This window comes from Anolis sagrei, chromosome 8 (genome assembly GCF_037176765.1).
Source record: "Anolis sagrei isolate rAnoSag1 chromosome 8, rAnoSag1.mat, whole genome shotgun sequence".
NCBI lineage: Eukaryota > Metazoa > Chordata > Lepidosauria > Squamata > Dactyloidae > Anolis > Anolis sagrei.
This window is the reverse complement of record NC_090028.1, coordinates 32,178,588-32,198,113: the sequence shown is the minus strand read 5'-3', so window position 1 is coordinate 32,198,113 and position 19,526 is coordinate 32,178,588. Positions and strand designations below refer to the sequence as shown.

The following is a 19,526-nucleotide window of genomic DNA, read 5'->3' as shown; positions in this document are numbered from 1 at the left end:
AAAAGTTCCAAGCATGGAAAATACAGTCAGATGAAGCATCGTTTAGAATTATGCTAAGTTCTTGTCCTTGTCTTAGAGAAGCCTTGCTTTGAAGATTCATGCTTAAAGATTTCTTGTTTCCTGGTTTGGGTTTTGTCTCTTGTGATTACCTGCTCATGCCTTTGATCAATGTTTCCTGGTTCTCTGGATATTGTTAGAGAGCTGTGGACTTTGTTTTTGGGCATTGCTGAACTCTACCTTGGACTAATTGGTTCCTGCTTATTTTTTTACCTAATTGGATTTACCTATTCCTTTAAAGTCTTTTTCTTTACTTTGCTGTTTTTTACTTATCTTCAATAAAAGGATTATTTTCCTTTTTAACATCTGGTGTTTTAAAGTCAGAGGGTTATTCCTGTCCTGGAGTGCAACAGTATATATATGATACAACCCTCATGTCCATGGAAGTTCAACCCCAATGAAATAAAGGATTTCCAGCCCAAGAAGTCATTCTTAAGGACCGTGAAAATGCTTAAAGGGGTCGTAATTTGGCGGGTGTGTGGGTAAATAAAATAGCCATACAGCGTCCAATTTTGAATGGCAAAACCTGTGATGACCTGTTATATCAGCAGATCCAATGAGGAGCAAAAAGAAATCAACAACACAAATCTCTTAGAGTTCCTCAACACAGTTTGCAGAAGAATCTTCACAGCTTAAAAAGGAAAAGTAGTATTTTTAAAAGTAGTACCTTCTAGATGAAAGTGTTCATTTTCAATGGACTCCCGGTAACCTTCACCAGATGCATCCTGTAAAAATGAACAAAAAAACCCCATATTAGCTTGTTTTGTTCTACACAAGGGTTGTTACCGTGCGCCTTCAAGCAGTTTCCAACTTGACCCAAGGTGAATCCTTTCATGGAGTTTCCTTGGCAAGATTTGTTCGGAGATGCCTTGCCATTGCCTTCTTGTGAGAGTGTGACTTGTTTAAGGTCACCCAATTGGCTTCCTTGGCTGAGTAAGAATCTAAACACAATCTCCCAGAGTCTTCAGTCCAACCTTCAAACCACTACACAGCCTTGACTCTCTATACAAAAGGGTGACTCTTTAAACCATGGAATGATGCTTATTGCCAATATAAGTCTAAAGAGAAGCCCATAGCTTCATTCAAGCGTGTAGCACAGACATCCAACTCTGTTGGGGAACAGCAACTGGAAGGATCTTGGCATTCATCAACTAATCCTCTTCCACATTAAGGGCATCATCCATTTATGTATACTATACATATCTGGGTTGATGATGGACCTTCAAAGAAATAATACTCTATGCAAGGCATTGGGACTGTGGCGCAGCTGGCTGGGAGTCAACTGCATGTTTACTACTGAACAAAAGGTCATGAGTTCGAAGCCAGCCCAGGTCGGAGTGAGCTTCTGACCATCGTGTAGCTCGCTGTTGACCTTTGCAACCCAAAAGACAGTTGCATCTGTCAAGTAGGAAATTTAGGTACCACTTATGCGGGGAGGCTAATTTAACTAATTAAAAAAAATCTTCAGCAAGCATTCAAAAATGAGGAAGTACTTCATCAGTGTCACAAATGGACGGTGAAGCGACAGCTCCCCTGGTGGCCAGAATAGCCTCATGAAGCTGGAATGGCCTTGTGTGTGTGTAGGGATACCAAGGTGCTTGTTTATAAAGTCATTGTCCTCCCAGCCCTGCTATATGCCTGCAAGCCATGAACTATCTACAGACGTCACATGCAACTCCTGGAACAATTCCATCACCACTGCCTCCAGATAATCCTGCAAATCTTTTGAGAAAACAGGCGGACAAATGTCAGCGTGTTGGAAGAAGCAAAGACCACCAGCATTGAAGCGATGGTCCTCCACCATCAACTCCACTGGACCTGCCACGTTGTCCAGATGCCCTACCACCGTCTCCCAAAGCAGTTGCTCTACTCTGAACTCAAGAACAGAAAACGCAATGTTGGTGGGTAGGAAAAGAGATTTAAAGATGGGCTCAAAGCCAACCTTAAAAACTCTGGCATAGACACTGAGAACTGAGGAGCCCTGGCCCTTGAGCGCTCCAGCTGGAGATCAGCTGTGACCAGCAGTGCTGTAGAATTTGAAGAGGCACGAATGGAGGGTGAAAGAGAGAAACGTGCCAAGAGGAAGACGCGTCAAGCCAACCCTAACCAGGACCGCCTTCCACCTGGAAACCAATGCCCTCACTGCGGGAGAAGATGCAGATCAAGAATAGGGCTCCACAGTTACCTATGTACCCACCGCTAGTACACTGAACTTGGACAACAATCCTACTCGGACAACGAGGGATCACCTAAGTAAAGTAACTTTAGCAATCAACCAACCCAAAAGGCAGAGAGTTATAACAAATCAACCAAAATGCTACGTTCAGCAAAGGACAAGAGGGATCCTCTCACTTCTGCAGGAGTCTACCGTATACCATGCAGCTGTGGACAAGTCTACAGAGGGACCACCAAACGCAGCAGCGTTGCCCAAACACGAATCAAGGAACATGAAAGGCACTGCAGACTACTTCAACTAGAGAAGTCAGCCATAGCAGAGCACCTGATGAACCAACCTGGACACAGCATATTATTTGAGAACACAGAAATGCTGGACCACTCTCACAACCACTATGTCAGGCTACACGGAGAAGCCATTGAAATAGACAAGCATGTGGACAATTTCAACAGAAAGGAGGAAACCATGAAAATGAACAAAATATGGCTATCAGTATTAAAAAACTCTAAAATTACAACAGCACAACAACAGAAAGGAAACAAACAAGGACATCTAAGCACCTCTCAACAAAAGTTTGCTCCAGGCACTGTCAGGCCATTATAAGCTAATCAAGGTGGTCAGTTGAAACATTCACACCTAGCTCCAGCAGACAAGAGTCCTTTGTCCCACCCTGGGCATTCCACAGATATATAAACCCTCTTTCCTAGTTCCAACAGACCGAAATGTCAGGAGAGAATGCCTCTAGACCATGGCCATATAGCCCGAAAAAACCTACAACAACCCAGTCATTCCGGCCATGAAAGCCTTCGACAATACATCAACCAAAATAGCTAGTGTAAGAAATGAGGAATCTATATTTACTCTTTCCAAGGTGGCAATGCCATGATGACATTCCTACTTGTCAGCTCGAGAGCCAGAGAAGCAACCCAAAACCTTGAGACCTAGGGACCCTAGTCCTGATCCAGGTCTGTTCCACAAAACCTGCTATTAAATCTTTCTTCCTTGTACCCATAGCAATGAAAGTGGATCCCAATGGGGAACATTTCTACAACAAAGTCCTGAAGCCCCCTCCCTTCCCTACCATTCCCTATGGAGCCCCTGTGACATTGTTCACATGGGGCGGGGGTGGGGAATCTGTCCTCAATACATGAATGTGTCATGTTCCGTTTGTAGTTCGGTCCCTAGGACTTCGACATGAAGCACAAGAAGCTGTTGTTGTTTCATCAATGGAAACATGAAGAGCACCTTTGCAATTCATAGCTCGGCATACATATTTTATGCAAAATTTTTGGGACACGTGCAAGGAATTTGGGGTGAACAAAAGAAGATCAACGTGGAGAACGTACAGGCAAGTAAAAGAGATTTAAAGATTAAAATACTTCTCTACGAGGCCGCTTAATATTTAGCACTCTTGTATCTTGTCAAGACACTAAGAAGCCAAACGGAATCTCTAATGGAGCTAGAAGGGCTTGCTTGCATGAAAACGGAGCGTTAAATTGTAATTCCTCACCCACCCCCCAAAACAACGAACCACTGAACGTGGTTTTAAAAAACCTGAGATATATGACAGATGAGGCCTAACCTAAAGATTTTTCTATTGAGTTTGCTTGAAAAGTTTTCTCTCTCCCCATTTTGTGGGGCAACAGAAGTGATGCCAAGCTTCTGGTGAGAATATTATGGAAGTGAATTCCTTTCTCACTGATCCAGAGAAAAGGGATGAAACCAGAAGGGAGTCTCAATGTGTGGACTCAAGTTGCAAATGGCTAGGCCAGGATTAATATTACATGAATAAGAAGATATTCCTGGATTTCTAAATTAACCCCAAAAGCAAGAAATAGGTGCTCCGTTCTCAAACCAAAGTTGTTACTCTCATTGCATCTGCAGTCTTACTATTAGGACTGTAAACTTCTAGAGCCAATTCTCTGTGTGCCATCAAGTCATTTCCAAAGCATTGCAACCTTAAGATAAACCTATCACAGGATTTTCTTGGCAAGATTAATTCAAAGGGAGTTTCCTGTTTGTGACTGGTCCAATGTAAACCAATTGGGTTTCCATGCCCAAGAAGGGCTTCCGAGCCTGGTCTCCAGAGGGACAGTCCAACACTTAAAACAATATGCCAAGTAAATTCTCTATTTCCTGAACCTGGACTCACTGTGTTTCACCAACACTTGCAAAGTTGAGACAAGGAGTTGCAGGAATCAAATCCAGAGAGTGGGAAGCCTACTTCTACTTTATACTATAACTTTCTAATTCAGTGGTCCCCAACCTTTTTTTTAATCAGGAACCACTTTGACCAGGGACCACTTTGACCAGGAACCACATTGACCAGGGACCACTTGACCAGAGACCACTTTAACCAGGGACCACTTTAACCAGGGACCACTTTGACCAGGGATCACTTTCACCAGGGACCACTTGACCAGGGACCACTTGATCAGGGACCACTTTGATCAGGGACCACTTTGACCAGGGACCACTTTGACCAGGGGCCACTTGATCAGGGACCACTTTGATCAGGGACCACTTTGACCAGGGACCACTTTGACCAGGGACCATTTGAACAGGGACCACTTGATCAGGGAACACTTTGACTAGGGTCTACTTTGACCAGGGTCTACTTTGATCAGGGACCACTTTGACTAGGGAGCACTTTGACCAGGGAGCACTTTGACCAGGGAGCACTTTGACCAGGGTCTACTTTGGTCAGGGACCACTTGACCAGGGACCATTTTGACCAGGATCTAATTTGGTCAGGGACCACTTGACCAGGGACCACTTGAGCAGGGACCACTTTAACCAGGGATCACTTTGACCGGGGACCACTTGACCAGGGACCACTCTCCAAAATTAGTGCCAAAAGGATTACGAATCAGTTTTTGTTCAACTTTATATTCGGTTTGATTATTTGGGGTGCTGATTCAGAAAATTGCATTGGATAGACCACATTAGCTCTAGTATCTGATACAGAACACATGCCATCCAATAGTCACCATCTGCTCACCCACAGAAAACCATATTTAATAAGCTAGAGCTGATGTAATAGGAGGAATCTTTCGTGGGTAGTCAGCCTCTGCCCTCCCAACATATCCCTTGCTTCAGCATTATCAGAGGGTTTCACAAGACCAGTCGGTCTCATTGCTGCGTGGTTTCAAGGCAACAGTGTAGTAATGGTGTAGTAATTGTTCTTGGGGACCACTGGTGGTCCATGGACCACAGGATGGGAACCATTGGTGTAGACGGATCCTTAGGCCTGGTTACAAGAGCCCTCTAATTGCTCACTGTCTACTATAGGGATAAACCCACAGCTATGATTCCCTTCTTAGATGAAAGAAGAGGAATAACTAACTTTTTGAAGGGTGAGGAAGTGACCTTAATAGATAAGAAGGAAGCAAAAAACTAGGGTATATTGCCAAAAAATATGCATACATCCACCTTGTCCCCATCTCCCCAAGACAGCAATAAAATTGGCTCTCCCAATAGCATTACAATGGAGACTTCTGGTGGGGGCCTATTGGTTCGTTTTAGGGATCTTGGAGATATTTTCGTTCTTGGAGACCACTGATGGTCCACGGACCACAGGTTGGGAACCACTGTTCTAATTGAACTTCATATTATTCCCAAAATCAATGCAAACTATCCACGTGCCCAGTTTTAAGCAATGAATGCATTATTCAAGTTCTTCAGCAGGGAGAAAGAGGGGAAGAACTTCAGAAACAAAAGAGCCGATACTTTGGAAGTGAAAGCTCCTATCTTCATGGCATTTTCATGCTTGTCTCTTTCATTCAGAGCCCCAGCTGCTGTTTATCACTCTCAATTGTGTCACATTTAGATATGTGTTGACAATATAGACTCTGGATTGTTGCTTTTTAAAAAAAAATTATTCCCCTCTCCAGAATAGTTATTATAATCACAACTTCCAAGCAGCTGTTTGGTTGAGTTTGCAAATGCAGCGTTTCTCTCCTTTAATGGCCCATTAACCGAACGCCCCTTTTCGAAAACCAACCACTGTAACCTTTATGCATTTCAGTGGCACCGCTGGGCAGCTAGGACTCATCAGCTGTCAATTAAATGTGCTTCTTCATGCCAGTCTGATTGGGGCACGCATTATCTCTGACAGACAGGCATTTCTTTAACAGCGCCATGTGGGCAGCCAGACAATATTTAATATTGCTATTCTCGGAAACAAAAAGGGAAATATTTACTTATTAATGCAGAAAGAAAGAGCACAGGCTGGTGTGTTGCCACTGCTATTAACACATCACTAAGGGGGGTGGGATGCACTATTTGTCTCTGCATGGAAGAAAATAGATGCAACAACATTTGACTACAATCTATTAATGGGACTGAAGCCTGGCTAATCCTCCCTGGAACGTGAACCTCCGGAGAATACCAAAACTGTACTTTTGGAAACAAAGAAGAAATTCCCACCCAATGTTTATGGATTACAAAAAAATGTTGGACATGGTAGAGATGGGCAAACTGACCAGGCTTATACAATTGTCACATCCTTCCAGATTTGGAACCAGACCGGGCTGTGGCACAGCTAGTTAGTAGTCAGCTGCATTAAATCACTACTGACCAAGAGGTCATGAGTTTGAAGGTAGCCTGAATCAGGGTGAGCTCCCAACCATTAATAGTCTAGCTTTTTTTGTCATATCAGGAGCAACTTGAGAAACTGCAAGTCGCTTCTGGTGTGAGAGAATTGGTCGTCTGCAAGGATGTTGCCCAGGGGACGCCCGGATGATTTGCTTGTTGTCAACCTATGCAGCCTGAAAGACAGCTGCATATGTCAAGCAGGAAATTTGGATACCATTGACCGTGAGTTTTGAAGTTGTAGTTCACCTACATCCAGAGATCACTGTGGACTCAAACAATGATGGATCTGGACCAAATTTGGCATAGATGCCCAATATGCCCAAATGTGAACACTGATTGAGTTTGGGGGGGAAAGAGCTTGACATTTGGAAGTTCCAGTTGCTGGGATTTATAGTTCACCTACAATCAAAGAGTATTCTGAACTCCACCAACAATGGAATTAAACCAAGCTTGGCACTCAGAGTTCCCATGACCAACAGAAAATACTGGTAGGGTTTGGTGGGCATTGACCTTGAGTTTTGGAGTTGTAGTTCACCTACATCCAGAGAGCACTGTGGACTCAAACAATGATGGATCTGGACCAAACTTGGCATTGATACTCAATATGCCCAAATGAGAACACTGGTGGAGTTTGGGGATAATAGAGCTTGACATTTGGAAGTTCTAGTTGCTGGGATTTATAGTTCACCTACAATCAAAGTGATTCTGAACCCCACCAATGATAGAATTGGGCCAAACCTCCCACAGAGAACCCCTACAACTAATGGAAAATACTGTGTTTTCTGGTAGTCTTTGGCAATCCTTCTGACACCCCCTCATGAGCCCCCCAGGGGTCCCGATCCCCAGGTTGGGAACCATTGCCTTAAGGCCATCCAGTCCAACTCCCTTTAGCAGGGCAAGAAAACATAATCAAATCGATGAAAGTCAAAATCGCAAATGTGGATGGATGACCGAATATGAAATGGTTCTCATATGAGTCTCAGAACAGCCTATTTCTTGTCCATTGTCATTTCTAGCCAAATTAAAAAAATGCAGGCATTGAGACCAAAAAATAAATAAATAAGACAGATGGAGAAAGAGAGAGAGAAACCCAATCCACACCACAGTCTTCTCAGTACAAGGACTGGGTATGCTATGTGCATTTCCTTAAAAGAAGCCACATCAAAGCACAAAGTTTAGCAGATCCCAACCTTCCACCCCCAGACTTTGAAATGGAGGCTTCCTACTCCAGAATTTAATATCTTTGCTCCTTTTCCCTCCTTCTCGTGGCTTTTTTTTCTCCCCCCGTGCCACCAGCCCTTTTGTCTGAAACTCTGTTCTCTTAAAAGCTAACAGATGTTAATGCCACGAAGTTTCAAAGAAAAAGGAGAGGGAAAAAAAACATGGCCACATAACTCATTACAACCAATATATTCCAAGAATTCCTCTCGTCCAGGAAACATCTGAGGTAGAGGGAGCGAGAACAAGAAGTAAGACCAAAAGTTTACACAGGAAAGTTAGGAGTTCCCTTTGTGCGCATCGGCATATTTGGCCACGACTCACAGTAATTATTGTGGGTAATGGAACTATAATGTGATATAATCACCTGTAAGTGATTCATGTCAAAATAATGAGAGTTTAGCAATTACATTTCAAAAGTAGATGAGGAATGAAATTACTTTATTGACTCGAAGACATATAACAACAACTGGAAATGCCTATCCCAACATATTGCTGAAAAAATAGATATATCTGCCCTCCCCGGATTAAAGACAATGGAGGGTGCATCTACACTATAGAGCAGGCATGGGCAAAGTTTCTAATTTGGGTCGGAGCGGGGTAGGTGGGCTAGGAGGGAGGGGCTTCTCTCCAAGTCCCCTCCCTGCCCTTTCCTCCCCTTCCTCTTCTTTTTCGGAGGCAGAAAGTGAAGGAAAGATGGGAAACATTTAGATCTCAAAAGGGTTGGCCTTGGTCAGGATGAGATAGTGGACGGGAGAGAAAAAGTGTACCCATTAGACCCCATATTGCCTACTAATGATACAGTATCCTAGAATTCTAGAGCTGGAAGAGACCCCCAAGGGCCATCCAGTCCAACCCCCTACCATGTAAGAAGGCACCATCAAAGCACTCGAGATAGACAGCCTCCAAAGAAGAAGACTCCACCACACTCCAAAGCAGCCTAGGTCATTCTCCAGGAAGTTCTTCCTAATGTTTTCAGTCAAATCTCTTTGCCATTTGAAACCATTGCTCCCTTGTGTCCTGGTCTCTTGAGCAGCAGACAGTCGGTTTTTCCCCTTCTCCTCCTACTCAATGGGACACCCTTTTAAATCTTGAGACATAGTTTTCATGTTCCCTCTCTATCTTATCTTCTCCCAGCTAAACATCCCCCAAGAGGAAAGGAGGATAGAAAAGGAGAAGGAAGGAGAGACAAAAAGGAAGGAAGGAAGGAAGGAAGGGGAAACAGAGAGAGGGAAGGAGGGAGGAAAGAGGGAAGGAAGGATAAAAGGGTGGAAGGGAAGGATAGAAGGAGAAAGACGGGGGTAAGACAGCGAAGAAGGGAGGTAAGGAGGAAGAAAAGAAGGAAGGAAAGACAAAAGGGAGGGAAGGAAGTAAGTAGGGATGAAAGGGTGGAAGGGAAGGAAGGAAAGGTGGAAGGAAAGGAAAGGGAAGGGGAGGAGGAGGAGGGAGGGAGGAAGGGAGGGAGGGAGGGAGGAGAAAGAGGGAGAAATGGAAATGGGGAGGAAAGAGGGAAGGATAAAAGATTGGAAGGGAGTGGAAGGTGGGAGAAAGAGGGAGGGAAGGAAGGTAGGGAGGAAAGAGAGAAGGACAGATAACAGGGAAGGAAAGAAAGAGAGGGAGAGGAAAGGAGAGATGAAAAAGGGAAGGAAGGAAGGAAGGAAGAACAAAAGGGTGGAAGGGAATGGAAAGAGGGAGAAAGAGGGAGGGGAAGGACAAAGGGAGGGAGATAAAAGGGAAGGCAAGAAGGAGAAAGTGGAAGAAGGAAGGAAGGAGGAAAGAGGGAAGGCAGGACAAAAAAGTGAAAGCGAATGGAAGGAGGGCAAAAGAGGGAGGGAAGAGAGGGTGAAAAGAGTGAAGGAAGTACAGATAAACAGGAAGGAAAGAAGGAGGAAGAGGAAGAGGGAAGGAGGAAGGAAAGAAGGAGGGACAAAAGGGTGGAAGAGAGTGGAAGGAGGGAGAAAGAGGGAGGGAAGGGAGGGAGGAAAGAGTGAAGGAAGGACAGATAAAAGGGAAGGAAGGAGAAAGAGGAAGAGAGGGAAGGAGGGAGAAAAGAGGGAAGGAAGGACAAAAGGGTGGAAGGGGAAAAGAGAGAGGGAGGTAAGAAAGTGTGGGAGGGAGGGAGGGAAGGAGGAAGGAAAGAGAAAAGGAAGGATAGGGTGGTGAGAGAGAGGAGAGCTTGAGAAAAGAGCCCAAGGGGCTGCATCCGGCCCCCAGGCCCGAGTTTCCCCATACCTGGCATACACTATGGAATGAATGCAGTTTGACACCACTTTAAGTGCCATGGTTCAATGTTTGAAGGCATTAGCACTCTTTAAAAAAAACCAAAGACAACTCTCATGATTCCATAGTTCTGGGCCATGGCGATTCAAATGGTGTCCAACAGCATTATCTTTTAAGGATCTATCCAAGGTGCTGAATTTAACATGGGGGCAGTGTTTTGGGTTGGAAGAAAAAGAAAATAACTTGTTGATGTCATGTTACGAGGATGAGTAGGATTCAGTTATTTGACAAGCATGTAAAATTGAGATAGAGAGAGCTATGATTATTCTATTCATATCTATAACCCTAGAAAAGAAAGACAGAGGCTATTTTCGATGTAGTCTTTTCCCATACTCTGAATGTCTCTTTCTTCTGTAATACTTTTTCTAAAAGAAATAATCTTTAAATACTTGGAAAAGAGCAAAACGGCATCAAAGTGAGTCCTAACGGTTGGTTACCAAGTCTAGTTAAAATGTGTACAAGTCCTGCCCTGAATCAAAGTGCGCTGGCGCAAGGCTTGCAGGAAATGTTGGATGCTTTCAAAATGCACAATATGAAGCATCCTCCTTTCCCATTTTGGGTCCAAACAGTCCCAGGAAGCGCCAGGAGTTGCTGACAAGGCTTAGGGGGGAAGAAATAATAAGATTACATCAGTTTCCCAGTGGGGAGGAACGAGACCAGAGGACCCCAACACAACTTGCGGCTCCCTTTCTTCCTGTCCTGATGCCCGCCAAGCTCCCCTTGAAATCGGTGGGAGGTTTGCCTGCACGAGGGCCGCCGGATCGAGACATCTCTGATCACAGAGCTGGAAACAGTAGGGTTCTGCCTCTCATCCCACCTCGATCAGCAGCGTCTTTCAGACTTGGCGCCTGTCCTATATTTGGAAGGATATAAAAGACCACCACACAAAAAAGAAGAAGTGTCAGGGAAGGAAGGAGGCGGCAGAGAAGAAAGGGGAGGACGGGAAGCAAAGGAGCCATCGGTCCAAGGCTCGCTCTGTCGATGTCGCTCCGTGAGACCAAAACATCTCTCTCATCCCTTACTCAGCCCAGAGCAAGAACAGCAGACAGTCAAAGAAAAACCTGGCCCCCAAATTGTGTTGGATGAAAGGGGGTCCTTGTGCAAATTCATGGCAGTGGAGAAGAGGCTGCATCTGCTCTGGGTCTGATGTAGAATTTTGAAAGACTACACTGGCCAATATACATTTTGGTGACACAATGTAAGTTTGCTTTGTTTCTGGGTATATTTGACCTCCTAATTCCAAAAAATGGCACCAGTTTCCCCCTATCAGCTCTAGTTTTTGAGATAAGAACATATCTACCAATCACCATATCTAAGAAACTAGAGCTGATGCAGTCAACCATTCACCCATAGAAAGTCATGATAACCATATCTAAGGCGAGTTCTACATTGCCATAAATCCCAGAATTTGACCCCAGATCATCTGATTTAAACTGGATTATATGAATCTCCACTGCCAGATAATCTGGGACAAGCAGATAATCTGGGAACCGATCCTGGGATATAGGGGTAGTGTGGAAGGGGCCTAGAAACTAAAGCTGATGCAGTCTATCTAATGCAATTTTCTCAATCAGAGGTCCAATTAGACACTTGCCTAAAAATGAAAACAACAAGACAAAAAAAAATGTGGGCTGTGTCAAGTTGCTGAACCCTGTCTTCCAACCTTCTTTGATCCAGTGTCTTTGAAGCAGTGGTTCTCAACATTTTTTTGACCAGGTACCACTTTGACCAGTGACTATTTTGACCAGGGACCATTTTGACCAGAGACCACATTGACCAGAGAACAATCTGACCAGTGACCACTTTGACCAGGTGCCACTATGACCAGAGATCACTTTGATCAGGGATCACTTGGCCAGGGGCCACTTGACCAGGGACCGATTTGACCTGGGATCACTTTGACCAGGTACCACTTTGACCAGGGACCACTTTGACCACAGACCACTTTGACCAGTGACAATTGGACTAGTGACAATTGGACCAGGGACCACTTTGACCAGGGACGACTTTGACCAGGGACCACTTTGACCAGGGACCACTTTGACCAGGGACCACTTTGACCAGGGACCACTTTGACCAGGGACCACTTTGATCAGGGACCACTTTGATCAGGGACCACTTTGACCAGGGACCACTTTGATCAGGGACCACTTTGATCAGGGACCACTTTGACCAGGGACCACTTTGATCAGGGACCACTTTGAGCAGAGACCACTTTCAGTAGGGACCACTTTGACCAGAGATCACTTTGACCAGGGACCAGACTCCATCAAAAGGGTTATGAATAAGTTTTTGGTCAACTTTAGATTCGGTTTAGATATTTGGGGTGCTGATTCAGAAAATTGCATTGAATAGACCACATCAGCTCTAGTTTCCTATACAGAACATATGCCATCCAGTAGTCACCATCTGGTTGCCCACAGAAAACCATGGTTAATAATCTAGAGCCGTGGATCTTATTTGTTACTGGGGGGAGGGGGTTATTAGTGGAATCCATTTTCTAAAAACAAATCAGCACATAAAAAGTGTCTATCAAAGTACAGTGGGCCCTTGGTATCACCTGGGGCTTGGCTTTAGGAACCCCTTGGATACCAAAATCGATGGATGCTCAAGTTCCATTTTATATAATTGAGTAGCAAAATGGTATTCCTTACATAAAATGGCAAAACCAAGGTTTACTTTTTGGATTTTTATTTAATTTTCCTGCTGTGGATGGTTGAATCAGTGTATGCAGAATCTGTGGGTACAGAGGGCCAACTGTAAAGATAACAATGCTAAGCGTGCAGTTGCCAATAGCTCGCAAATGTATTAAATGGAAGAGAAGTGGAAAACATATTCACAATATTTCCTTTACTTTGCTTATTTATTGAAGTCTATATATCCTGCCCTCTACCTGAAGACCTCAGAGCAGCAGACATTAAATAAAACTCCAAAATCAAAACAGTACCTGCAACCCAATAGGCCGAATTGCTAGCCAAGATCACTAAGACTCAAATGCTTGGGTGAGCAGCCAAGTTTTAATTTGGCACTGAAAGGAGGCCAACATCAGCACCAGCCAGAGCTCTGGACTGGAATGAGGGTTTCATGGGGGGAACTCAAACTGTATTTTTCCAGTTCATTATGAGGATGTTATGGGCCTGTTTTAAGAGCTCTAATTTGTTCAGCAGTTGGAAAATCTGTCATAATTCAGATGTTCTTGGACTCTAACTCCCATCATTCCTGAACCCTGGCCACAATGACTGGGGATGATGGAAATCCAATGACCACTAGTGTCAGGATCACTGTATCAGCCTGGGACTGGCTGCTTTGGTACTCTGCCATGAAGAAGGAAGGTGGTGGGGGAAGGCTGGGCACAGTTGGGGAAGGTAGTGTAGATAAGACATCTATTTTGTGAGGGAAATTGAAACTGCAGTCTCTCTCCCTGCAAGCACCTGCATAACTCAAGCCTGAATATTAAACTGTTGCCAAAATTCCCAGGCTCAGCTAGCTCCTGTGGCCACCGTGTTTGGCCACTAGGGGGCGGATGGGAGTTGGGGCTGATATATACAGGAGGTTTGATTGGGAAAACTTTAGAACTGTCTTTTTAGGATTCTGGAAAGAAGGAATAAATCACTTGTCTCCAGCGTTTTATTGTTGTGAGCTTGATTTGTACTCCAAGATCTTCCAGAGTCAAGCATTAACTCTCTACCCTTGAGGAAGATTAATCAACTAAAGATGTCCCTTTAATCAAAGAGGCCAACTTGTCTTTTTTTGTTTTAAAAAAGGCTATTCTACAAAATATAAATAAAGACAACAATATGAAACAGCATCCTCCCCTTCTGAGGAGCGCCGAGCAACAAAAAGAACTAATTTTTTCCAAAAATTGCAGAACGTTTAGTCAATTATTGGCGAGGGCATTTCTTTGAACATCCCCCAAACTTCCTGTTGTGAAGGTTCTCATGACAAAGACTGCATTTAAATACAATCTGTTCATAAAATTGACTAAAAAGAAATCCTTTAAATGTTCGCTGTCTCCGTTTGACTGTGGAGAAGCCTTCCTATCGGAGACAAGAGGAAACTTTAAAGAGTTGAGGTTCAGTCCAAAGAAGGGAGATGTGTTAGGGCAGGGGTCCTCAAACTAAGACCCGAAGGCTGAATACGGCCCTCCAAGGTCATTTACTCGGCCCTCGCTCAGGATCAACCTAAGTCTGAAATGACTTGAAAGCACACAACAACAACAACAACAACAACAACAGCAACAGCAACAACAACAATAATCCTATCTCATCAGCCAAAAGCAGGCCCACACTTCCCACTGAAATGCTAATAAGTTTATATTTGTTAAAATTGTTCTTTATTTTATTGTTTTTAACTGTTTTTTGCACTACAAATAAGATATGTGTAGTGCGCATAAGAATTCATTCATGCTTTTTTCAAATTATAATCCGGCCCTCCAACAGTTTGCTGAACTGTGACCTGGCCCTCCATTTTAAAAGTTTGAGGACCCCTGTGTTAGGGCATATAAAAAATAAGTGAGTGTGTATGTGTTAACTGTAAAATGCAAGGTACGAAGCTGATTGGTTGGGCCACGCCCAGAAAGCTAGCTGAGCCTGGGAATTTTGGCAACAGTTTCATATGCAGGCTTGAGTTGTGCAGGTGCTTGCAGGGAGAGAGACAGTTCTTGCTTCATGAGCTGCTAGGAGGAGATTGTCCACATTGACATGGAAAGGCAATTATATATCTCTAAAACAGGGGCCCACAAACTTTTTAGGCAGAGGGCCAGGTCACAGTCCCTAAAATTGTTGGAGGGCCAGATTATAATTTGAAAAAAACAAGAATAAATTCCTATGCACACTGCACATATCTTATTTGTAGTTCAGAAACACTTAAAAACAATACAATAATTAAAATGAAGATCAGTTTTAACAAATATAAACTTATTAGTATTTCACTGGGAAGTGTGGGCCTGCTTTTGGCTAATGACATAGGATTCTTACTGTTGTTGTGTGCTTTCAGACTTAGATTGACCCTGAGCGAGGGCCGGGTAAATGACCTTGGAGGGCCATATCCGGCCCCCGGGCCTTAGTTTGAAGACCCCTGCTCTAAAAGGACATTTAGTGAGTCAATGCAACTGATTTCATGATTGTAAATATGCTGTTCTGCTTTACGAAGAGTAAACTACTTGTTTTTTATTGATCATCTGTGTGGGATATTTTCTATCTCTGGCAAGACAGTGGCGGACTGATAAAACCTACACGTGAATTACATTACGCCAACAAGATGCACTTCTCAGGCTGGATCTACAGTGTCATGTGATTTAGTTTCTGAATCCAGATTATCTACTTTGAACTGGGCTATATGTTATATGAGTCTACACTGCCATATAATCTGGATTCAGAAGATGAATGATATGTCAGCGTAAATGGGGTCTCAAACATGTGGCAAAAGAGCAAAGAAAGTAAACTCCATGGTGCTGAAAAACCTTTCAAGAACCACAACTTGGTCCTTGTCCTCCAGATCTGTTAACTTCATGAGCAAAATTTCTCAGCAGGCATTCAACTCCCAACAAAGCTTGGTTTTTAAATAGACTGTGTTTTGTCAAAAGGAGATATTTAGCTTCTGGAGATGACGGTTCAGGCCAAGGGCTCCACCCAATCCCCTCCATGAAAGCAAACTTGAAATGTACAGCCTATAAAAAAGACCCCTACGGCTTGGCTCCAGCCTCCAGCTGGGCCCTATAGAAGTTTTGACAACACATCGCCATCATTTCTGCCACGGTCCGGAGGGGGGGGGGGGGCAAGGGAAGAGTGTCAGGTTGACTAAAATTCCAGTAACTTATATATGAGCTGGAAAGCTCTGCATGGAAAGTTCAACTCAAAAAGCGTTATTTCACCCCCGTCCCTCCAGCTCTCCATGTTATTTTATTTTTAAGAGCAACATGGCACAAGCTAAGCATTTAAAACCAATGTAACATAAAATCCCAAATTAATAATATATCTTGAGGCAGATCGGAACTTTCTCCCCCCAACTTCCTTTCCATCTTGGACCTAATATTGCCACGTTCTCGACTCATAAAAGTCCCCATGCCCTTGAATTCTCTGTTCCATCTAAACATTCACAACCAGAAAACATAGGAAGACTTTCAGGCCTATCTGAACTTGCCTAGATAGGTTTGGAGAGAATGTAAAGAAGTTGCCCTTGGCTTCCGCAGGATAAAACACACACTAAAATCTTGCAGAAGTGGGTATGTCTCCCAAAAGCAACTCTGCTTCAAACCCTTTCTGCCCAGTTATGGAAAGTTCTGAAAAAAATCTGAAATATGACCTTTTCTGGCAACAGCAACATATTCAAGAGTTGGGCTGAAGTCCTTCAATGTGTTTGTTCAACAAGACATGGCCTCTTCTGGTAATGCAAAGCAATGGGTGAATCCATGCTGAGGAAGTTATTATCAAGGTGGTGAGTCTCACGGTGCAGCCATTTCCAGCAGAGAAAACTACATCAATCCTGCTCCAATTATTTAGTTCAATTCCATTTAGCTCTCCACAAGTTCAGAAAGGAAGTTTCTTCTGCTACCTGAAGATCCTAAAGACTGAAGGTGCATCTACGCTGTAGAACTTATTTATTTATTTATAGTATTTATATTCCGCCCTTCTTACCCAGCAGGACACTCAGGGCAGATTACAGTACACATATACATGGCAAACATTCAATGCCATTGTCACACAACATATATAGATAAACACAGAGTTAAGGCAAGGCAACACCTCGGGGCTAGAGCGGTTCAGTAGGAAATGTCCGGATGTGGTAGAGGAGCATGGAAATCGCAGAGGGAAAAAGGGAGAATGCTTCTGCTTCTGGTCCTCCCTGTCTTGTCTTTTTCACTTATTAGGATGGGAGAGAGAGTTGAGGGGCGCTCCCTTTAATTGACAGAGAAATGCTGGAGAAAAAGGGAGAGGTGCCAGATAAGAGTGTCGGATAAGATGAAATGTCAAATAAGCGAAGGTCGGATAAGCAAGACACCACTGTATACCCTACATCAGACATGGAAAAGCTTCGTCCCTCCAGGTGTTTTGGACTTCAACGCCCACAATTCCTAACAGCCGGTGGGAGCTGAAGTCCAAAACACCTGGAGGGCTGAAGTTTGCCCATGCCTGCCCTACTTGGATAGCTGGAAGGTACTTTTATATTATTTTTTATTTATTTATTTACATCATTTTTATCCTGCCCATTTCAGCCTGAAGGCAACTCAGGGTGGTGGTACAGAACCAGCACAATTAGATTATATATATATATATATATATATATATATATATACACACACACACACACACACACACACACATACACACGCACGCACGCACACACACATCTCAGTTAAAAACAATTAAATTACATCATAAATACATATAAAAACCATAGAAGCAATAAAAACAATATAAATCTATAAAACCAGTCTTCCAGTTCAATTCCTCATCCGTTTTCATCGTCTTAGCCATTCTGTGTTCATATACCTATTTGAGTTTATCTAGTCACACTGAAGTCCCAAACGCTTGCTCAAAAAGCCAGGTCTTCAATCTTTTCCAAAAGGTCAGGAGGGAGGGGGCTGAACTAATATCCTTGGGCAGGGGGTTCCACAGCTGAGGGGCCACCACTGAGAAGGTCCTGTCTCTCATCCCCACCAAATGCACCTGTGAGGCAGGCGGGATAGAGAGCAGGGCCTCCCCAGATGATCTTAAGTTCCTCGAAGGATCATAGGGGTAGATGTGTTCGGATAGATAAGCTGGGCCAGAATGACTATATTCAGTGTTTGTAATAAAGTTGTGCATGAAACAATGTTTCTGTGCACTGAACCATCCAAAAGCAAAGGTATCGTTATCCCAGCTACACAATGTGCCCAATTTTGTAGTATTTTGGAACTCCAGTTTGAGATACCAGTATAATGGATCCAAGAGGACCAGATAGATGTTGTTCTGGTGGAACTCAATGGGGATACCCAAAGATGATTTGATTTCTCTCCGCTTAGAAGGGTGTAAGGGGTGAAAAAGCAAGAAATTTCAGGTCTACAGCACAATTCCACAAAAGTTTGAGAAAGGCCATTGCGTTGTTAGCTAAATGGAGCCCCCACACTTCAGACATCAAATGGTGGCATTTAACTTCACTTAAAAGGTCTTCACATCCTGTACAAACATACACAAAGAGCCCCGCCCTTTAAGGAAGATGAAAGGAGCCAATCTCCTCTTTTAAAATGACTAAGGAAGTCAGGCGCCCTGGCTCCCCTTTTTTTTTCAATGGGAAAAGGAAAGGGGGAAGAATCTGACTTCAATCAGTTTGCATAAACCAGCTTTTGTTTTTCCTTTTGCCCAAATGACTCCACTGTTAAGGATTTATTGTAACTGGATTGCTTTGCTACCCAGCAGGGAGCTGTAGCACTAAGCAAAGCTGAGCAAAGCAGTAGGGGTTTTTTTTCTCCCCTTCTTCTTCTTTTCTGTTGATTGAATTTCTAGACTTTTAGCTCTTCGGAAATGTTTGCTCTCCTACCAGCTTGTCAGAGGGAAATTGCATGCGTTTTTTTTTCCTCCCAGCAAAAGCTAAGCAGGGGGTTTCCATATGCAGCCAGCAATGTGGGGAATGGTGGGGTGGGAGGGAAGATCAAAGAAGTTGCTGAGGGGTGGCAAGGGGGGGAGAGAAAACAAGCACAAAAGAAGCACAAAAGTTGGGGAGAAAAGAAAAGCATTCCTGTGGATATAAATACAGGGAAGACTCCTATAGATAGTCAACACATGGTATGGCTTGGAAGATGGACAGTTGAGTAGATGTGCCTACTACTTGTTTGATGGCCTCCAACTCTTCCTGACTCCTCCAACCTTTGGAATCCACAGACCAATTGCTAAGCCAAGCCTATCTCAGACTCCAAGAGTTCAGGAACAAACCCGAAATAATTATAATTATAAACTAGAGTGCATCTACACTGTAGAATGAATGCAGCTTGTTCACACTTGAACTGCCATGGGCTCAGTGCTATAATATTATGGGAGCTGTAGTCTGGCACAATACCAGACCAGCATTCCCTGATAGAGAAGGATAAAGACCTCCTAAAAGAGTGGTTCTCAATCTTCATAATGTCGTGACCCCTTAATATACTTCCTCATGTTGTGGTGACCACCAAACATAAAATTATTTTCATTGCTACTTCATAACTGTAATTTTGCTACTGTTATGA

The 19,526-nt window shown here is 43.6% G+C and overlaps 1 protein-coding gene across 2 annotated transcripts in view; it reads right to left on the bottom strand.

Annotated features, from left to right (window-relative positions):
* NKD1 (NKD inhibitor of WNT signaling pathway 1) overlaps positions 1-19,526 on the bottom strand; it is a 184,177-nt gene that overhangs the window by 81,383 nt on the left and 83,268 nt on the right. For both annotated transcript variants that reach the window (XM_060787947.2, XM_060787946.2), the window contains exon 4: positions 725-782. In XM_060787947.2, coding sequence (XP_060643930.2) covers positions 725-782 — 58 coding nt within the window. The remainder of the gene's footprint in view (positions 1-724; positions 783-19,526) is intronic.